General features: G+C 50.3%; 1 protein-coding gene across 1 annotated transcript; it reads right to left on the minus strand.

The window, feature by feature from the left end:
• Nucleotides 1–1,857: 1,857 nt before the first annotated feature.
• Nucleotides 1,858–18,362, minus strand: Cimip2c (ciliary microtubule inner protein 2C). The gene is made up of 4 exons (XM_059248371.1): nucleotides 18,229–18,362; nucleotides 5,780–6,050; nucleotides 4,408–4,520; nucleotides 1,858–2,060 (listed from the first exon to the last, which is right to left on the minus strand). Exons 1-4 carry the CDS (start codon nucleotides 18,300–18,302, stop codon nucleotides 1,916–1,918), a joined length of 603 nt encoding a protein of 200 aa, XP_059104354.1. The 5' UTR covers nucleotides 18,303–18,362; the 3' UTR covers nucleotides 1,858–1,915.
• Between the last annotated feature and the right edge of the window lie 3,180 nt (nucleotides 18,363–21,542).

Genomic DNA, 21,542 nt, shown 5'->3' on the forward strand with positions numbered 1-21,542 from the left:
TCCCAGAGTACTGTCAGGGATGTGCACATAGCTGTCATTCCAGCCGGCGCCTGGCTTCTCTGTCTTCCTCCCACGGAGAAGACATCTTGGCCCTGCTTGCCACCCTTGGGCTCTGGGGATGGGACCATGTGTGACCAGCATTTAGGGCTTATTTGCTTTGCTCTTCAGCCAAGTCCTGCAATGAATTTGGCCACTCCAGGGACATTTTGGGGTCCAACTGGCCAGAGACTCTGGAACACGAGAGAAGCTCATCATGGGAACCTGTGGGAGCTGCCAGATGGTTACCTGATGGGCACGTGGTCTTCCTCAGCTATGTGGTCCTGAGGGAGGCAGGTAATCACTGATGACATAGGAAAGGGTCATTTTGTCATAGTGTGCATTTGCATCTCATCTTTAGGTCCTGACTTACCTGTTATGAGGCAAGAGGCACCCAATGCTCGGCGAAGTCCCCTTGATCTAATCCAGGAGGGGCTGGAATGTTGGGGAAGCCCATTGGTGTAGTACACTCCTGAGCCGAGATCTCCTCCCCAGCACCACCTATGGGGCTGTTCTGTCCTACCCTCTGCCCTGTCAAAGTCCCCCAGGGGGTCAGAAGCTGTCATGTTGTGAGAGCAGACTTTGACCCTCAAAGGTCACCTAGGCTTGTGACCTTGACACCCACTCCCTGTGGCCATAATGTTAAGAGTAGTTTAATCCCAGCTCACCCCTCAAGCTCTTCAACAAATAAGCCCCCTGGGTGGTGGTGGCGCATGCCTTTAGTCCCAGCACTTCATAGGCAAAGGCAGGTAGATCTCTGAGTTCGAGGCCAGCCTGGTCTACAGAGTGAGTTTCAGGACACTCAGGGCTACGTAGAGAAACCCTGTCTCAAAAAACCTTAAAAAAAAAAAAAAAAAAAAAAAAAAGGAAGAAGGAGGGAAGGAAGGAAGAAAGGAAGGAAGGGAGGGAGGGAGGGAGGGAGGAAGGAAGGAAGGAAGGAAGGAAGGAAGGAAGGAAGGAAGGGAAGACATACGCTCAAGGATAGATACTCAGCCAGCTCCTGCCAGTCCATGCTGAATACACGATGTTCAAAATGGCTTCTTCCCTGAAGAGCCACCCACCCCACTGCCAGGCCCCTCCAGATCATAAAGACCCCTGCTGTCTCCACATGGGTATGTGAGAAGCCAGAACCGGGAAGCCCAAAGGACCTGGTTCAAATCTTGTCTGTGCCATTCATTTCCTTACTGTGAGTGCCTGGGCAACTTTCTCAGCATCCTGGAAGTTCCACGTCTTCAGTGAAGAGGGAGGGTGATGCCGTCCTCACAAGTTATCATAAGGATCAATTAAATAATGCCAAGGCTTCAGGGAGAATTCCTTCCCGTGTGTGAGGGTCAATTTGATTGGACTAAGAAACACCTAGGGAGTTAGTGCCACACACTTGGGCATGAGTCCATGAGGGTGTTTGCAGAGACAATTAACTGAGGGTAGAAATCCCACTCAGAATGTGAGCAGCACCATCCCACAGACTGGGAGTCCCAGACTGAGTCAAGGGAAAAGGAAAAAGTCAGCTGAGCATCGACACCCAGGGCAATTGTTTGGGGAGCCATGACACCCATTTAGAGACAAGGGTGGGTGTTCTCAATTATACTAGTGAAAACAGATGTGAGGTCTCCATACCCGAGTGACCCGCCTGGGCGGACTTGTGAGCCCGACCTTTGTCAGACCCCCTGGCCCCACCTGGCTCAACTTGGGAACAGCTAGGTGGTCCACAGCAGGTGGACACTGTGTCTCAGTTTGAATCCCTTAGGCTTAGCTCTCCCCAGGCGCTCAGGATACCGTCATGCATGGTGACAGGACCCAAAGGAGAGGCACATGGGAAGGTTGTGGCTGAAGATTTTATTGCAAGCCAGCCAGCCTGGTCAAGCCAAGGCTCCTGGCTTCAGGCTCTGAACTCGAAGTAGAGGTCCCTCCTCCTCCGCTCCTGTGAGGAGACTCTCTTCCCCGACGGGAAAGTCTGAGAGTGCTTCAGGTAGTCAGGGGACACTCTTAAAAGGTGCCACTTATTCTTCGGGGTGAGAGGAGGCCTGGGGGTGAGGACGGGGCCATTGTCAGGCAGAGTGCCTTGTGGGGAGGGTAAAGAGTGTTCACCATAGCGGCGTGTACCCACAATGGCTTTGTGGCCCTGTAGTCACTCAGCAGTGTGACATCTGCTAAGTCACATGGACTTGGGTGTGGATTCTGGTGCTGTCTCCAGCTGGAAACAAACCCATGTAACAACGAACGGCTGTTACTATTACCGTTTGGGCCTTGTTCTCAATGAAACTCTGCATACAGAGCACTTAACATAATGCAAGGCAAGAGTAAAGCCTTGACGGTTACAGGAGGTGGGGGCTGAGGATGACGGTACAGTGAAGATGATGGTGGTGACAGATGGGGATGGTGATGATGATGATGATGGTGAAGGTAACAGGGGTAATGATGGTGATGGTAGGAATGGTAATTATGATGATAGGTAAGGTGAGGACGGTGACAATAAGAATGATGATAGTGTTGATGGTTAAGGTGATGGTGGTGATGATGGTGTTGATGGTGCTGATGGTGAAGGTGGTGATGATAGTGTTGATGATGGTGAAGGTAATGGCTGTGATGATATGTTGATGATAATGGTGAAGGTGGTGATGATAGTGTTGATGATGGTGAAGGTAATGGCTGTGATGATATGTTGATGATGATGGTGAAGGTGATGGTGGTGATGGTGATGATGATAGTGTTGATGATGGTGAAGGTGATGGTTGTGATGGTGGTGATGATGGTGTTGATGATGATGGTGAAGATGATGATAGTGTTGATGATGGTGAAGGTGACGGTGTTGATGATGGTGATGATGGTGATGACGATGATGATGGTTGTGATGGTGATGATGATAGTGTTGATGATGGTGAAGGTGATGGTTGTGATAGTGGTGGTGATAGTGTTGATGATGATGATGGTGAAGGTGATGGTGGTGATGATGGTAATGGTGGTGATGATGGTGAAGGTGATGGTTGTGATGGTGATGGTGGTGATGGTAGTGATGGTAGTGATGGAATTCCAAAAAGGCTGAGACTCTCCAGGCTACAGAACTGATCGCTGACCTTCCCTGGGCACTTAGGATTAACTGTCTATGTCAGGCATGGCACTGTCAACAGAACTGACTACCAGGTGGTTTGGTGAAGAAAGAGACACAAGGATCTGAAGATTCAAGAAGAACACATCTGCAAGGTCTCGGGAGACCTGTCCCCAAGGACACACTGGCTGAGAACTGCCTCAGAGAATGGCCCACTCAAAGGCTGAGTTGACTGCAGCAGACACGGGTCTCTTCCCGGACTGTGTCGCCAACTACCAGGCAACCTGGCCCAAGCTCCTGGAGTCCTCTCTGGACTCAGCTTCCTTCCTTACCAACAGACCCACCTCTCTTACAGAGAGGCGCCTCTAGAGGCAGCGAGACAATGTCTGCAAACTCCGTGGGAACAGTTGCTTTCCCTGAATGCCGAGGCCCGGACTCTTGAGGTGAGCAGGGCTTAGTAAGGGTTAGAAACCCCAAACCTGCCCACTGACCTCCCAAGAGCCCCTCCCCAGACAAAGAGAGGCGGGTTGTAAGAGTGGGGTGAGGAATGGGCTTGGAGTCTTGCTGGTCTCTATCCCAGGCACGAGTCACCATGGTCCCCCAGCCGCAGGCACCAGGAATAAGCTTGTGATCCCTTGGGTGATGGGAGGGAATGACATTGCCTCACTCACCTTGCAGGGCAAAGGAGGTCTTCCCTGGAGGTGGGCCAAGGAAGTCGCCCAGATAGCCCCAGGCGTGAGGGCTAGAATGTAACATGCTTTCTTACATTTTTCTTTAAAACTTGGATAGTTGGGTTTTTAAGGTATTTTCAAGTCCTTGGTGTGTGACTAGGTCCCCAGAACATCCCAGACTGGGTTCCACAGGAGGGGGCGAGAAGATGGGGGGTGGCAAGCTGGTAGCCCCTCTCTAGTCCATGTAGTGTCCTATTCAACCACCAGAGGGCAGCAGCAGCTCCAGGTTGGAACTGGTGCAGCTTTAAGAAGGGGGCCATTGCCGAGGAAGCTGTGGGCAGGTTCCCACCAGCAAAAGCTGTGGAGCATGCATCAGGTCAGGAAAACACTTTCTGATTCTGCCCACGCAGGTGCCTGGCATTCTCCCGCCACAAGTGGCTGGGCCTGGGACCCCCTCTGCAACGCAACTGTCTGCCTCTGCACGTCAGGCACCACGCGTTAGGTTGTTAATGGGTTCCGAGCGTCGGGGCTCTAGGGCTGGATGAGGAATGAGTGGCCTGTGTGTGTGTGTGTGTGTGTGTGTGTGTGTGTGTGTGTGTGTGTGTGTGTGTGTGTGTGTGTGTTCACGGTAGAGAGGGAGACAGGGACACTCACAGGTCGGTGGGTAGGGGGTACCGGTCCCGCTCCTTCACAGGCAGCACGAAGTAGGGAACACGGGGCACCGTGCCAGTCTTGTCTTGGTAGTAGTTCCGCTGCTGCTGCACTGCCTACCGCTCAGCCAAAGAACACACAACAGGTTGTTGCTACATCACCCGTGCCCAGCGATACCCAGGCAGGAGTGGGAAGTCTCCTCCCAGGCTCCTGGGAGAGTCCCCGGGGATCCCGAGGACTCATCTCAACGGCGACCCAGCTGTTGATCTCTACACCCTAGTTCCTCCTCTGCCTATAAGGTATATTGGTACCCACACAGCAGTTCGGCTACGGTGAGTAAAAGAGGACCAAGTAACTATGAGAAGTTCTGAAATCCCAGCTTAAAATGTGCATGCCTAGCCACTGTCCACACAGGCATGCCGTAAGCACACCCACCCATGTCCACACAGGCATGCCCTAGCACATCTACCCATGTCCACACAGGCATGCTCTAGCACATCTACCCATGTCTACACAGGCATGCCCTAGCACATCTACCCATGTCCACACAGGAATGCTCTAAGCACACCACCCTCCACACAATCATTGCCCTAAGCACACCACTGTCCACACAAGCTCAGCTTTTCCTTCACTCCTGGAGCAGGTGTGTCTGTGTGAGTCAAAACGGACAGAAAGGCTGCCACGGCCACACTGAGATGCTCCCACGGCTTCTCAAAGCCCGAGCTTGTCTACTCATCCTGTCCCTCCCTCGGACAGGTCCCTTCTGGCATCAGACAATGGCCATGTCCTTCCTATCAGGCTGGGGGGGGGGTGCATGGGGGGTGTGGGGGTGACGGAAGATGCTGTGAAGAACAGGGCTCCCAGAGCTAGCATGAACTGAACCCTCTTTCCAACCAAGGGAACAGGTCTGGGCAGCACTGGGACGGACACTTGATGAGCCAGAGAAGAAAAGTACCAGGGGTGTGGCTAGGTCTCCTTCATCTCCAGCTCTTCACCAGACAATTTGGTACAATCTGGGCTGGGAATGACTTGGGGCCCACTCTTAGGGGAATGGGAACTGTGGAGGGTTAGCAGGTACCCAGAAATTTCAGTGGACCCTTTGATTGTGTATGATTTTCCCTGGGGTTTGTTGGGGGGCCTTTCCTTCAGGTAAGAAGTAAGCAAGTACCCTCATGCTGGTTAATTTCATGTCAACTTGATACACACTAGTGTCATCTGGGAAAGGGGAACCTCAATTGAGAAAATCCAAGACAGAGCCATGGAAACCTCTCGAATATAGATCTCCTCTGGCCCTGAAACTCTGAAAAGGGCAAACTCCTCTCCCCAGCCACCCAGGCCTTCCCGGGCTGGGGCTGCAACCCGGCAGGCCGCTCACCTGATAAAAGTTATTGATCTCGAAGTTGCGGCTGCTGTCCAGGTTGGATCGGGTGTAGGTGGGCAGATGCAGAAAGCGATCCCAGTCCTGGGCCTGGTTGGTTAGCACCAGGGTGGGGTTAGGGGAGAAGATGGTGGGGAAGCGGCCTCCACTGAGGAGTGCGTAGCTCTTCTCCAAGGCTGTGTTGCGGAGGTCCTGGAAGTACTTGAAGGTGGTGTTGCCGTAAGAGGAGCCAAAGGAGAAAGCCACACTGGGGACATGGCCTTTATACCTGCGTGACAGCGGGGAGGGGACGGGTGGAGGAAGACACATGACATCCATAGCTAGTTCCCAGACAGGCCCGGGGCAATGGAGGGTTCCCGCGTCCCTCTGGCTGTGAGAGGATTCTCAAAGAGCACTAGCCTGCTCGGGGCTTTAGGGGAAGATCACGTGAACAGGCCTCTGGGCCACTTCCTTGGCACAGAGGGGATGACTGGGTGGCTGTCCTCCAGACCATAGACCTCTGAACCTCTCAGGGAGCTTACAGGCCAGTCACCCACGCACAGATCCCCCAGCTCTTTAGGGGCCAGCCAGAAGATTCTGGGCTCTGTCTAGCCCCGATCTTCCACAGTCATCTCGTTATAGGGAAGAGAGAAGAGAAGTTGGTGGAACTCAGCAGTGAAATACCGTGGGTGTTTGGTTTTCTATAGCACAGGCTCGCCCAGCGGGGCCTTGTTCCTCCAAACGGAAGTCCCCTAAAGGAGTTGCACCTTCAACTAAATTTTTTTTTCAAGGCTGAGTAGCTGATTAAAACTTCAATGTTTTAATTGAAGAGGTTGGGATTGGAGAGGTTGGATGTTGCCGGTCCAGAGCCTAATCATGTTCTGTCTTGGGCTATCTGTGGCCCACGAAACAGCCATTCCTTGCCCACGTTTGTGTCTGACCTAATATCCAGTGACTAATAGGTAAAAACCCTTTGAGTGGATTAACTTAAAACCCTATTTTCTACCAACCAAAAGGCTAAGAATGCCATCAGATAGCACGTGGAGACTGTAACAGGAAACTTTGCCTCGAACACCTACTCAGTGGTTCCACTAATATATTTTTTTAAATAATTTATTTAACTTTATTTTATGTGCATCGGTGTGAGGATATCAGATCCCCTGGAACTGAAGTTACAGACAGTTGTTAGCTGCCATGTGGGCGCTGGGAATTGAACCTGGGTCCTCTGGAATAGCAGCCAGTGCTCTTAACCACTGAGCCATCTCTCCAGCGGACCCCCCCCCCCACCGATGTATTTTTAAAGTGTCTTGATTTATGACTCTCTTTGTTCTGTTACTATACAAGCTTCATCGAACTGTTACCACATTGGAACACGGAATTCACGGTAACTGAACTCTGAGTTCCGGTCTATGAACACCCGTCTTTGGCTCTAGAATAAACTCTCTTCTCTCCTTTGAGGTGAGAGCTGTGTTGTTTTTAATTAAAAATTCTTTTTTGAAAATGACGTACACGAGTACTGAATTTCTGCCTCTCCCTCTTCCAACTCCTCACACTCCTTCTCAAGATAATTGTGGTTTTCAGGTTGACATTCCCATGGCTTCTCAAGATGCTTATTCAAGTGACCTGGGGACCTTGACCAGGGCTCTGTGCTGCTAAACACCCTGGAACAACTCTTTTGATGCCAAGGAGGCCCAGAAAGAGGAAGAGAAGATGTGAAAGACTTAGGGACCCTTCTGAGACGGGAGAGCCTTGGCTATACGAGGCTCACAGAGCAAGGCTGCCCAGCACATGTCTGACACGGACCAAGGCTTTCCAGTCTGCACAGTCACTGTTGCTCTCCATCCCTCACCCTCCAACATCTGACTCTCCTTCAGCTGCCGCCACCAGTGCTGATGCTGCCCTCCCGGCTGTTAGCGCGGAGCACACCTCCCCTCCACCTGGAAATGTCGTTATTGCTTACTGTTCTTCGTACCCACTTCCCTGATCATTCTTTGGGTCTCTTTTTCTTCATCCTTTTCCATTCATCTGAGAGAGAGAGAGAGAGAGAGAGAGAGAGAGAGAGAGAGAGAGAGAATGGAAGGAAGGAAGGAAGGAAGGAAAGAAGGAAGGAAGGAAGGATGGAAGGAAGGAAGGAAGGAAGGAAGGAAGGAAGGAAGGAAGAGAGAGTACTCCCTAAATGATAGATAGATGGATGGATGGATGGATGGGTGGGTGGGTGGGTGGGTGGGTGAGTTGATGGATGGATGGAGAGAGGGAGGGAGGGAGGGAGAGAGAGAGATACATATATGGAGGTCAGAGGTCTATATGTTGGGTGGTTCTTCCATTGCTCTCCACCTGAGTTTTTGAGACAGAGTCACCAACTGAATACAGAGCTTACCTGGTTGGACTGGCTCACTAGTGAGCACTGTGACCCCTCCAGATTCCCAGTGCTCAAGTTATTGATGTGTTCAGCCACACTTAGATTTTAAACTTTTATGTAGGTGCTAGGCAGCTGGACTCAGGCCCTCAATCCACCCCATCTTAGTCTTTTTCTATTGCTGTGAAAAGACACCATGAACAAGGCATCTCTCTTTTTTTTTTTTTTTTTTTTTTTTGGTTTTTCGAGACAGGGTTTCTCTGTGTAGCTTTGCGCCTTTCCTGGAACTCACTTGGTAGCCCAGGCTGGCCTCGAACTCACAGAGATCCGCCTGGCTCTGCCTCCCGAGTGCTGGGATTAAAGGCGTGCGCCACTATCGCCCGGCGAACAAGGCATCTCTTATAAAAGAAAATATTTAATTGGGAGCTTGTTTAGAGTTTCAGAGGCTTAGTCCATCATCATCATGGTGGAAAGCATAGCCCTGGAGGGGTAGCTCTGAGTTACATCCTGATCCATAGGTGAAGAGGAAGAGAGAAACACTGGGCTTTTGAAACCTCAAAGCCCACCCTCAGTGATGCACTTCCTTCAACAAGGCCACACCTACTCCAACAAGACCACACCTCCTAATCCTTCTAATCTTTCCAAACAGTTCCACTCCCTGGTCTCTAAGCATTCAGATATATGAACCTATGGGGGCCATTCTTTTTCAAGCCACCACATTCCACTGCGGCCACCATAGACTTGTAGCCATACCATAATGTAAAATGCATTTAATCCAGCTTCAAAAGTCCCTATAGACTTTCACAGTCTCAACACTGTTTAAAAGTCCAAAGTCCAAATCTCTTCTGAGACTAAGGCAATTGCTTAACTGTAACCTCCTGTAAAATTAAAATCAAAAAGCAAATCACATACTCCCAACATACAATGGCACAGAATATCCATTACCATTCCAAAAGGGAGGAAAGGGAGCATAGTGAGGATATATTGGATCAAAAAGCAAGACCTAAAACCAGCTGGGCAAACTCCAAATTCTCTATCTCCATGTCTGATGTCAAAGTGTTCTTCAGATCTCCAATTCCTTTCAGCTTTGTTGACTACAACACACTTTTTTTTTCTTTTATGCTGGTTCCACAACAAATCGATGGCTCTTCTTGGCAGGCATCCCACACCTCTGGCATCTCCAACATCTTGAGGTCTCCAACAAAATCCAGGCTTTACCTTCACAGCTTCACACAATGGTCTCTCTGGACCTCCATGCAGGGACGGTCCTGATGTGCATCTGGCCTCAGCAGCTTTCCTTAGCTGCGGAGGTAGATTCCACAACTCCTTTCCTGTATATTCCCTGGTAAAGCCAGAACCACATGATCAAAGACGCCAAGTTCTTTTGCTTGTAGGCCTGGAACTTGGTCCCTTTGTTCAATTACATATATATTAGCTTTCTGTTGTTGATAGATTCCTTCACTGCTTAAACTTTCTGAGTTTGAGGCCAGCTTAGTCTATTTAGTAAGACTTCATGTGCTCCACCAGATGGTGAGCTTCTCAGATGTGGGATGGGTTTGTGTTCTACATATTTGTGTCCCTGGTTCTTCATACTTGGTCTGGCACATGGTATGTGGGGGGGAAACCAAACTGTTTATTAAACAGATAGAGTGACAAGCAGATAGAGTATCTACAGTTGTAGTGATGAGCACAGTTGAACCTAGATTAATCAACACCAGAAGGTCAGTGACCATGTTCTAGGGACTTCCAATACATGTCCTAAGACAACGACCACCGTCCATGAGAACTGAGGTCCAGCCACACAGCAGGGCAATCCCAGTTAAGCCCTGGTGGTACAAGGAACTTGTAGTCTTCTCTCCTCCTTTTCTTTGGAAGGAGAGATGCATGTTTTGCCTCTCCATGCCAAAAGTCCCAATTAAATGTTTTCCTTATAAGAATTGTCATGGTCATGGTGTCTCTTCACAGCAGTAGAAACCCTAAGACACCACACCAATTTGAAAAAGAAAAGAATGGAGATGGGAAGACGTGTGGGTTGTAGAGAACACTCTACAGGAAGCATGACCTGAGACTATCACACCAGCCAAGAGGCCTGTCAGTCCTTTCCCAGCACGAAGATGTAGAAAATAAAATCCTCACAGGCTTTCCCTAAATGAAGTGTTCAGTGACAACAAAACCCTGCCAAACAAGGGGTGGATTCAAAGGAAAAATTAAGTTCAGTCAAGCAGAGCTTCTGTGAGAATGAGGGCTGGTGATCTTCCAACCTATTCAAGAAGAGGACTAGGAATAGCAGCCAGGTGAGCGCTGCCTGCAGAACAGGGGTGAATGTTATAAAACCTGTCAAGGCAAAAATAACCTGTGCAGCCATAATCGAAAGGTGGGTGGAGGGGAGATGGGAGCGTACTAAGAATGTCTCCGAACAGTCAACCCATGCCATCGAAAATGGAAACGCCATCACAAGTACACGACATAATGACTCTCTCAGCCTTTGTTGGCTTTTAGTCGCTCTCTTCCTGCCCACCCCCACCCCCACGCGCCCAAGGATCTTGGAGGGGTATCTTTTTCTGATGAGCTGAGATTTATTTAAAGTCTGCCTAGTCTTCCCTTTTATTTCAGTTTCTTTCTCTTCCATCCTAGTGAGATCAAATTTCACACTTTCATTTTGAAATAGCAAATAAGGTCTGATTGTATTGTTTTACAAAATCGATTTCATGTGACTTCACATCTGTCCTTCATCGGGCCCTTTTTTCAGACCTAAGATAGGGTTCACCAAATGGTAACTTTGGGTGATGGATGACTTGGGAAGACCTACGGCTTTCATTTTTTTGTATATGCATCTGAGAGAGACAGACAGAAAGACAGACAGAGACAGAGCTAGAAGGACAGAGAGAGGTTAAAAGTTGCCTTTCTGGGACCCTACTGTGTGGTGGCACAATGCTACAGCATGGAGACGTAAGCTCCGACTCTCAGGCAGAAGTCATAGGGTCATGAGGTCGTGTCCTGTCTGCCATGCCATTTGGCAACCAGCAAGGACCAGCTCCAAACCAAGCTGGACCGTGGTCAGGGTTTTCATGAAAAGCCAGGAGGGAGGCCCACTCCTTGGGTAGGTACTGGCAGAGTTTCCTTTGGGAGACAGAGAAGGGCTTGGCTTAAGGAGACCCACAAAGCAGGGGGTTGGAGAGGTCTGGTGGAGGGTCAGTTCAAGTTATGAGTCATCTCGGTATTACACCCATGGCTCTCTCTTCAAAGACTGGCTTCTTTGGGGAAACCTCACCATGAAAGATTTCCATTTCCTATGCACTGATGATGCCTGGCTCCATCTCCAGCCCCAGCTATTCCACTTACAGATGCTCAGACTCTGCTCGCCCGCTTCCCCTTCTGCCCAGTGTTATAATGCTGCCCTTGCTAACACTGCCCCATCCAGCAAGCAGTGGTCTGCCATTTCTTCTCCAATACCCCGCACACAGACCTCCCTCAATTCTGTTCATATACTCCCCAAATCTCTCTCTCTGCCTTCCTCTCTCCCACAACTATGCTCACCAGGACAACCTCAATTCTCCTAGAGTCTTTCCTCAACTAAGTCCCACCCCCCTCTCATCCCCACCATCCCTCCTCCCAACACCACTGTATCCTGTGTCCAGGTCGGAGCAATCTTCTTCACATTGCCCACTTCCCTCTGGACACCCGGGTCTAGCAGAGGCACACACAGTGTCGTACCCTAAGCCTCTGATGCCATCTCCCCCCTCAGGGGACTTGCCTTCTACTCACTTGGGAAGAGCCGGTCCTCTGAGTTGCCTCCCTGACCTCACCCTGGACCTCATACGGGCGTTTGCTATTGCGATTTTCATCCTTACATTCAGACCCAAGTCCATGCACATCCTGGTTAGTGTTTTGTTTTGTCAACTTGTCACAGAGTCGTCTGGGGAGAGGGAACTTCAGCTGAGAAAACGCCTCCATCAGATTGCCTGTAGGCAAGTCCATGGGGGTATTTTTTTTTTTTTAAACGGGTGATGTGGGAGGTGCCATTCAGGACAGGTCATCCTGGGTCATATTAGAAAGCAGGCTGAGCAAGCTATAGAGAGCAAGCCAGTAAGCAGCACTCCTCCGTGGTCCTTGCTTCAGCCCCTGCCTCCAGGCTCCTGCCCTGCTTGAGTTCCCACCTTGGCCTCAATGATGGACTGTGATTAGATATGTAAGGCAAATAAACCCTTTTCTCCTCAAGCTGGATCTGGTCAGTGTCTTATCGCAGCAGTAGAAAGTGAACTAAGACAGCCTGTGTCGACTCTGTTCTTCCCAAGCCCCAGACCCAGCACTTAATACATGCTCATGGGAGGAGCGAGAGGTCCAGATCGCTGGCAGCACATGTCTCTGGCCTGTTCTAAAGGGAGTTCAGATTTCCAAAGCGCGTGAAGCATCCCACCCACAAGGCATCGGGGCTCTTCCGAAGAAAAGAGCTGTGGAGATGAGACTTGCCCTTGGGAGTCTTCTCTTCACCACCCCCAAGCTCCTGCCACGCTCCTCCTCTGCTCCCTGCCTCCCACCCTCTCTGAATGCCAAGGTATTTGCATCCCAATAGAATAGAAGCCCCCTCCTCCGCAACTCTTCAGTTCTGCCTGGCTTCCCGTCTGAATTCGCAGCTCTGCCAGGTGGATGTGTGTGCACACGCATTCTCATTATTTAGCACTCAGAGGACTCATCAAGAAGCTAGGCGCAGGTCCCTTGGCTGCACCTGGATGTGTGGGCCTTCAGCGGACCCCATAGGGCTCCATATTAGAACCTTCTGCTGCCCTGTTTTTTGTTGGCCCTGTGACAGGGAAATGGTAGGTTTTATAACTGAGCATTGAGCGGTGGCACAAGCTCATCTCCTCCCCACCCCTTCTTTCTGTCCGTGCCCATTCATCTGCCCCCATGTTTCTCCATCTACCTGCACACACAAGCCAGGAGATGCCGAGCCAGGCTCCTGGGCCAAGACCACAAATGGATTCTAAGGCCCACTGTGGATCACCGTGTGTGCAGGGAGCAATCCCATCCCTGCCTCTTAAGAGCACTGGCTGGCCCCATAGCTGACATTAAAATTAATTACCATGAGCATCAGGGATCCCTTGAGCAGCCTTATTAACTAATTAACTTGCTACATTCGGCGTGTTCCCATTCTGTGCACAAGCCTCTTCTCTGCCATACCTTCCACTGAGGACGGAGCGAGCTGATGGCATCCTCCTACCCCACCCCAGCCCTCGGCAGACCCTGTGAGGGCTCCCCACTGCCTATGGCGAGCTTTTGGGGGAGGGCGTCTCTACCTGTGGGGCTGTGTGAGGGATCTTACCCACCTTGTTCGTAACTTTCCTATTGAAGTTTTCCCACTCAGGCCAATTAGACGGCTGCTTTGAAAACACAGAACCTCCAGCCCTTGCTTCTGCTCAAGCCCTCCCCTCCACCCAGAGGGCTCCCTCCCTCCCTCCTCTGTGAGCCTGTCTGCCGTTCTAGGTGATGTTAAGTGTACTCTTTTTCTTAAACAGTGTTGTGTATTGAACCTAGGGCCTCATGCATGCTAGGCAAGTGCACTAAATTCCCAACCCGAGTAACTCTCTTTCCCAGGAAGCCTCTACTGATGAATTCCTAGGCCCTGCTCACCCCCTGTTGTTTTTTCTCTGACCTGTTCACATTCTGTTGTATTTGAAATGGTCTGAACCCTCGGAGTATTCTTCCTACTGCTTCTTTCTGTGCTCCTACCGTTCCCACCCAGCAGATGCTCTGTAAGTGTTTATCGGGTTGAAGTGACAAATGGAGGCTCGCTTTGAAGAGCCCATCTTTCTATAGGAAAGGAGGAGAAGAACCTCTGATACGTAGCCCGGGTTTCCAGGCTCCCGACGCTCTGTTCCCAGGGGCTTCTTAGTGCCCCAGCTTGTGTGAGAGGCACCAGTTACCTAAGAACCACCCCAACTCAGCTTAGGGCTGAAAACTGAGGAGGAGATAGCCCTGGGGCAGAGGTTCGGGAACCACACTGGGAAGAAAGGTAAATGGCTTGCCAGAGAACCCCAGCAAATGAGAACAGGCATCCTCTGAGGAGGAGAGCACTAGATGGGACTTCCTGCGGGGCAGAGTCTAGAGGAGGAGAGGGGGGTTCTAGAGTCCGATGTCTGCTTGAATGCCCCTGCTCAGGCAGCTGGGATGAGACTCGCAGACCCTGCAGCCTAAGGCTGAGCCGTCAGAAGCACACACAGGAAGGTTGCACCCTGGGAGAATCCTTTCAAAGGATGCTTAGGCTGGTGCCCGCTCCATCACAAAGGTCCTCCACACTGGAATCACCCAGGAGGGCTGAAAAACCTCATCCTCGTGCTTAGCCCAACCAATGGCGTCAGAACCTCTAGGTGTGGCCCACGGAGGGACACAAACCAAAGCTCTCAGATCTAACACCGATGCCCACATCCGTTGAGACAGCCTTTGGTTCATACTCCACGATGGACTGGCCCATCTTGGAGGCTGCACCTCCATGTGCTAGGCCTGCCCTGAGCCCTGGCCAACCCCATGCCCTCTGCCCCACCTCCTCCGATGAGGGAATGGTTTGCTGGTGGTACTCGCTTGATCTAGCCTCAAAAGAGTGGTTGCTAAAACTTCAGAAATCTGTTTAAAAGGTGTTTAAAAGGCTAGTATTAAAAAGCAAATGAATAAATAGCTAGTGTAAAAAAACTGAGTTACTTAAAGTTGTAATTAAACAAATGGTATGAAAGACTAAGATAATAAGTGTGCAAATAATCACCAGGTATTCAACTCTCTCTACTCACTTTCTTCCTATACATATGTATTTACGATAAAGTTTAACTTACAAATTGTGTACAACTATAGATTAGCAATAACTAATGGTATAATGGGACAATTACAATAATATACTTATAAAATTATTTAAAGCTTATGAATTATCTGCCTCTGGAAGTTTCTATTCTTATTTGCAGACTGAGGTTGACTTTGGGTAACTGAAATTGCTGAAAACTGACAACCCATGTAGTGATGTATCACCACACCCCTTCTTAGCTTTAGACCCGCCATGCTGACATCTCGAAACTAAGCTACCTCTGGAGGGTTTCTGACACAGATCCAGGTGAATGCTACAAATCCATGCTTTCTCCTCTGGAGTGAACTTCAAGACGCAGGCTGGGCATGAATGAATGTACAGGGAGCTACAAGTGTGAACGGAGGTAGAGAGCCAGGGAAGGCGTCACCCACACCTGATCTGCAGGCAGAGGGCAGACTCCCACAGGAGCTCATCTTATCCCTTAAAAAGGCTTATGATCCCCTGGGCCTTGGACCCAAGAGTTCTTTACGCAGTATAGTGTGGCACCTAAGCCAGGTACCTACAGATAGTATCTACAATCTATAGAAGTTGTCTGGACAATGTGCCACTTAGGAACAGCAAGAAACAAAACAGGCCATTTTGGCAGCCTTCTGAACACTATCATCACCACCACCACCATCATCATCATCATCGTCGTCGTCATCATCATCATCATCATCGCTATCACTATCATCCTCCTCATCTGGTGCTGCCCCCTGCAGCTTGAGGCTTTGAGCACAGTAGCATTCTAACAGTAATAGGTCACATCTACCACGTGGGCGGCTGTGTACATTTTGGCTGATTTACTTTCTTTTAACTTGCATGCGTTGTCTTCATTCAATAGATAAGCCAAGTAGAACAGAGTGGGGCTAATGAAAGTAATGAAGTGAGGAGACCCCGGTTCAAATTCAGGCAGGCTGGCTCCAGCATCTGCCTCTCACCGTGTACTCTGTTCCTCTCCCTGCCCAGGAAATGGGACCTGTGATGGGTTCCATGAAGGTTCAGGGTAGATACTGGGATAAAGTGGAATATTAAAGCCATGAGGGCATGTGGAGTGGGCCTGGGCAAGATTCTCATTCCTCCTCTTGGTTGTTATGAAGACTTTTTAATGTATTAATTTGGGGGGGGGCGGTGCCGTATGTGCCATGGCCGGTGTGGGGAGGTCAGAGGACAACTTTCAGGAGTGGGTTCTCTTCTCCTTCCACTGTGTGGGTTCCAGGTATTGAACTTGGGTCGTCAAGTTCCTTTACCTGCTGAGCCATCACACTGGGCCATGGAGACCTTTTTACAGAGGGGGCTTGAAAAAAACATATCACACTGTGCACACGGCACCTACTTGGGGAGTTATGGTGTTACTGCCAGGCACCAGAGACCTGGCTCCATCCCAGCTCTTACAGTCACCAGCAGGAGATCATGCATAGACCCCCGTGGCCTCCATGCCCCTATCTGAAAGAGCAAGGAGGTGGGCTGTGAGAGCTGTGTGGTCCTAACCAACCCAATATTCTCTGCCTGTGGATAAAACTACAAAGGAGGCGATTTGAGTGTCAGGAGAGACTGGCTGTTCTTTAGAATCTGTGATTAACGTTTGAAAAAGAACAGAAAAAAAAATAATAATTATCCAAGCGAGGTAGGGAATCCTGGATTCTTTCATTAAGTTAGCGGAATTGCCAGGGAGGTGTGGAAACACCAGATGTCTTGATTCATTCCTTGTTGATGGGGACCCTTTAAGGAAAGCATCTCTCTCCCAGAAAGATCTCAACAAGAAAGCAGCAGACATGGGCTCAGCTGCCCAGCCTAATCCAGACCAGTAAAGCCTCCTTTATGGCCCATTCGTCATTACTACTCCTAAAGGCATCATGGGGTAGGATGCGGCACTCAATGGAACTGCAGACAAGTGGTAGGTTTAGAGAGATACTGTGGGCGCTGCCCTGAGATCACAGCTCCCATAGCTTCCAGAGTGAGGGGATTGTGGGAAAGGGCCGTAAGGAACCAAGGGGTCTGACAGCAGAGGCTCTTCCAATAAAAAGCCTGTGGAGGCTTCAGAAAAATAAAACATCAGTGTATCAAGCCAAACCTCATGACAGACCCCCAGACTATGGCCCAAACACTGCTAGCCGTGGCCACAGAGATGAATTTGAACTAAATCTTAAGTATTGACACGAGATCCAGGCCTGGCGCCATAGACTTCTAATGCCAGCACTTGGGGAAGCTGAGGCAGGAGCAGTCCAAGGACAGCCTAGCCTACCACGGAGCTCAAAATCTTAGACCCTGTCTCAAAAATCTAAGGAAAAGAAAATCTAAATAGAAGACTGGGGCCCCTCAAGGGCAATCTCTCCCCATTTGTCTCTGTTTCCCCCAGGACCCCCTAACACCTGGCCATGCCCCATGAGCACTCAACATCTTTTCCAAGTGAAGAATGAGTGAACAGGCAAGCTGATCCCACACTCCTGGCTTGCCTTTGGGAAGCTTTTGTACAACCAGCTTTATCTGGTGGCAACCAAAGTAGCATTTGAGCTGACTGAACACCAGAGAAAGGTCCCGTCCACAGACAGGCAGGATGGAAACTAAAGCCCCATCCTCCGACTGCAGCTACTTCAGTGTGTATTGTTTCTGAAAAATGATGGTAACACGAAGGCCCCTCCATGCCTTGCGGCTTCTGCTGGAAAAAAAAAAAAACCCTCAAACATTAGGCAAAATATACTGTGTTCTGTTGAGGCTGGTGGTTTTCATTTTGCAGTCTGTTCAGTGTGCAGAAGAGAGTATGTGTAAAAATCAGGTGGAGAGTGTACTCTACCAACTGTCAAATACTGCCCTGCCAGATTCTGCCAGCCATGCCCACCCAGCCCCAGTTCCTCCTTCAATCCATAAATACTCACATTCCTGGAAAATCCAGCGTGCTCTCATGCTCCCCCTCACATTATTTCTCTGGGAGCCGGGCTGCTGCTTCAAGCACACACACACACACACACACACACACACACACACACACACACACACACACATCTCCTCCTTCTCCCTCACTCTGGCCCCATCCATGGCAGATGGCATCATCCTGGGCTGATTCTCAACCATCAGCTTCTCCAGCCCCATCACCTGCCGCTGCCTGTCGTTATAGTAGAAAAGCCGTGAAACCCAAGAAGGAAAAAATTGGCCAGGTGGGTTTCCTTGAAGTCTCCCCCCCAAATTGGGAGGGCGGAGCCTCGGCATCCTGGCAGGTGTGTGGAGTAGGGAGGAGGAGAGCCCTGACCCGCAGGTTCAGGTGTGCCAGGGTGCCTGGCAGCTTACCCGGGCATGAGAGCGGGGGGCACGAAGGCGGCATTGAATTCGGTCATTAGTGTGCCCGCGCTACGGGAGGCCATGGTGGGGGTGCTGTGAGCCCCGCGCTGTGGCTCGGCTCAGCCCTATGGTCAACAGCCAGCTGGTCACCCGGCAACCACATGCCTGGCAACCCGAGTTCGTTCTGGGACAGTGAGTCCTCTTTGCAGTGTGCTCCCCTAGACCGCCTCCCTCGCGGGCCTGAGAAGATGCCCCCTACCTGCACCCCTACCAATGTACTGTGTTGGCTCCGCCAAGTCTTCCTGGTCTCCAGCCTAGGTGTTCCTATCTATGGAGCTCACATATGGTGCGGAAGTGGCTCTCGGCGATCCAGTTTGGACCACTAGGAGGGCCCAGAGCTCCTCCATCCTTGGAGCTCCGGAAGGGGCTCCATGGTGGGCCTCACTTGATGTGTGGTTTTCCAGCCCGGTCGTTTCGATGTCCCTCCTTCCTGTCTTCATTACCCTCTCCTCTCTCACATTCCTCAGAAAAAGTGAGCTGTGTTTGATGATTTGCACCTGTTAAGTCCATCTTCAGAGGCTGAGGGAGGAGGATTGCTAGTTTTGAGGATAGCCTGGGCAACTTGGTGAGACACTTCCAGGAGCAGAGGCGGGGCAGGGGGAGGGGAAAGAGGGTGTGCATGTTATAATTTGAGTTTAGAATATCCCTCACAGGCTCCTGTTTCGAGCCTTGTTCCTCGGGTGGGTGCGACTTTTTAGACAAAGAATTCTGGAGTGAGTGGGTTACTAGGGGCCACCCTTGGAAAGTTATGCCTCGGCCCCTGGTTCTGCCCCACTCTGTTTTCTGATCGCTGAGATGAACGGGGCTGTTCTTCCGTGCCTCTCCACTGCGCTGGATTGAAACTGTTGTCTAAAATAGAGCCTGGCTCCGTTCGGTCGTTTTAGTCCATTATTTTATTAGGGTGATGTGGATGTAGGTAATGAAGTGTGTGGTTTAGATTTGTCTCAAGTGCCACAGTTCATTCTGCACAGGAGTCTTCAGGGGTGGGTTTCCCTCCAGCCATCAAAGCCCTGAAGTCTGCATAAGATTTGCTTTACACAAACCGTCTACCTACCCTCCATGAGGCTTTTCCACTTGTAGCGAATCCAGGTCCTATCAAGTAGCCTGTCCATATTAACCATCACAACGTCGGTCTCCTCTTCCATATCAGCCTGGGAGAAGTGTCACCTGTACAACTGGACTCTGTAAATGGCAGCTGATGAAGACCATAGACACTAATGAACGCATAGGATGCCACTGCAATCAGAAAGCTCCAAAGATACCCTCTAACAGACGCCAACAAGTCTGGGAGGTGGGGAGCCACATGCTTGAAGAGGCGCGCGCGCGCACACACACACACACACACACACCAGAACTGAAACCTAGTGTGGCAGAGAAGCCAAAGGGGGGTGAGTGGTTACCAAGCCAGTGGAGGAAATGCCATCCAGTTGTATCCATAGTTTACCAAGCCTCCTGGGGAGACATGTGCTGCACTAAGGGAAACATTCAGTAAAGTCTTGTTTTGGTTTTGGTTTTTGGTTTTTCAAGACAGAGTTTCTCTGTGTAACAGTCCTGGCTGTCCTGAAATTTGCTCTGTAGACCAGGCTGGCCTCACTGAGATCCACCTGCCTCTTCCTCCCGAGTGCTAGTATTAAAGGTGTGTGCCACCACTGCCCAGCCAAGAAAGTTGTTTTTAAAACATGGCCTGTAGCTCTGATGTGACATCCACCAGGAAGACTTCCCAATGACCCCAGCTCTACAAGGTGACACACTCACTTCCTCCCCATTAGTGGCATCCCAGTTGGCCCAGCTCACGGACACATCCCCCTCCTGAGCTGCTCTGGATCACTAAGACCTGTTTTTTCTGCATGAACTCTGACTCGTGTATGGGGGCAGCTTTTGGAATGGTCAGCTGCTGGAGAAAAGGTATGCTCATTGGGACTGCCCTCTTCTTACAGACAGGGAAACTGAGGTTTGGTGACGGTTCCTAGGGCTGCTTTGTAGGATTTTCCCTCAACGTGCACAGGGCTGCAAAGGGCTCCATGAGATTCACCCTTTACAGCAAAATACAGCCAAGGGACCCTCAGGAAGGGGGACTACTAAGTACCACTGAGCCTTACCAATGAAGACGAATCTGTATAATTTTAAAGGGACATTAAACTTGGTCTTTAAAAGTTTTAGATATTTGCTCACATTCAATATATGCATTTTCTAAGAATTTTCTAATTGAGTGTAATTAAATATATGTGGAAAAGGCAAGCAGAAATTGGGGAGGGAGAAGAAAATGAGCACACAGAAAAATAGGGTCAGGAACAAGGAACAGTTAGACGGGGAAGGCTCTTGGATATTTGTAGGTTACTCCACTGAGGGATTCCGAGGGGGTAACTTTGTTAGCGAGCTGAGAAAGTTTAGCGCTTCTCTCCTTAAACCTTCATACCCTTTTATTACATTTATTTATTTATCATCTATGTGGAGAGAGCACATGGTGTGTGTGTGTGTGTGTGTGTGTGTGTGTGTGAGAGAGAGAGAGAGAGAGAGAGAGAGAGAGAGAGAGAGAGAGAGAGAGAGAGCGCAAGAGAGCATGTGCTTCAGCTCACATCTGGAAGCCAGAAGACCAGCTGATCCTCTCCTACCAACCATATAGGTCCCAGGGATCAAACTCAGGTCATCAGGTTGGGCAGCAAGAGCAGGTTGGGCACCTGCTGAGCCATTCCGTCAGCCCAAAGCCTGTAGACTCCTTTGGACAGGCCACTGAGCTTCCAAGCCCTGTTCATATTATCTGGACATCTGACTATTACAGGATAGCCTGTGAAGTTTTCAGGTATAAGGATCTCCCTGGGGTCAGCAGGGGAGGTGTGAGGACAGGCAGAAACCTCGGGGCAGTGAGAGACACCCGGATCAGTAGCCACACAAAGGGGGTCCCAAAGCCCATCTGAGTGCAGGTGCAGAGTTAGCCCTGAGAACGGGCCTCTGCTAAGCCAGGCCAGGAGGCAGGGACAAGATGGGGGACATCCCACCAAGAGTGAGCAACATGTGTTGCAAGGGTGTGCAGGCTCCAGGGTCAGGGGATCCAGTCCCCCTGGGCTCCTTTCCCTACAAGCCCTTCCTGGAAGAGGGGGTGGACAGTCTTCTGATGTCCCTTGGATTCCTCTACAGATGTCCTTCCTGTCACCTCTAGCAGCTGATTAGGGAAAATGAGGTATCTCTCTGCCCACTGGAAACCCCCCATCAACTGCATCACCTCCCCCAGTTCATAGTCCCCAGCCAGGGATGGGGAGGTTGGG

This window comes from Peromyscus eremicus, chromosome 22 (assembly GCF_949786415.1).
Source record: "Peromyscus eremicus chromosome 22, PerEre_H2_v1, whole genome shotgun sequence".
Classification (NCBI taxonomy): domain Eukaryota; kingdom Metazoa; phylum Chordata; class Mammalia; order Rodentia; family Cricetidae; genus Peromyscus; species Peromyscus eremicus.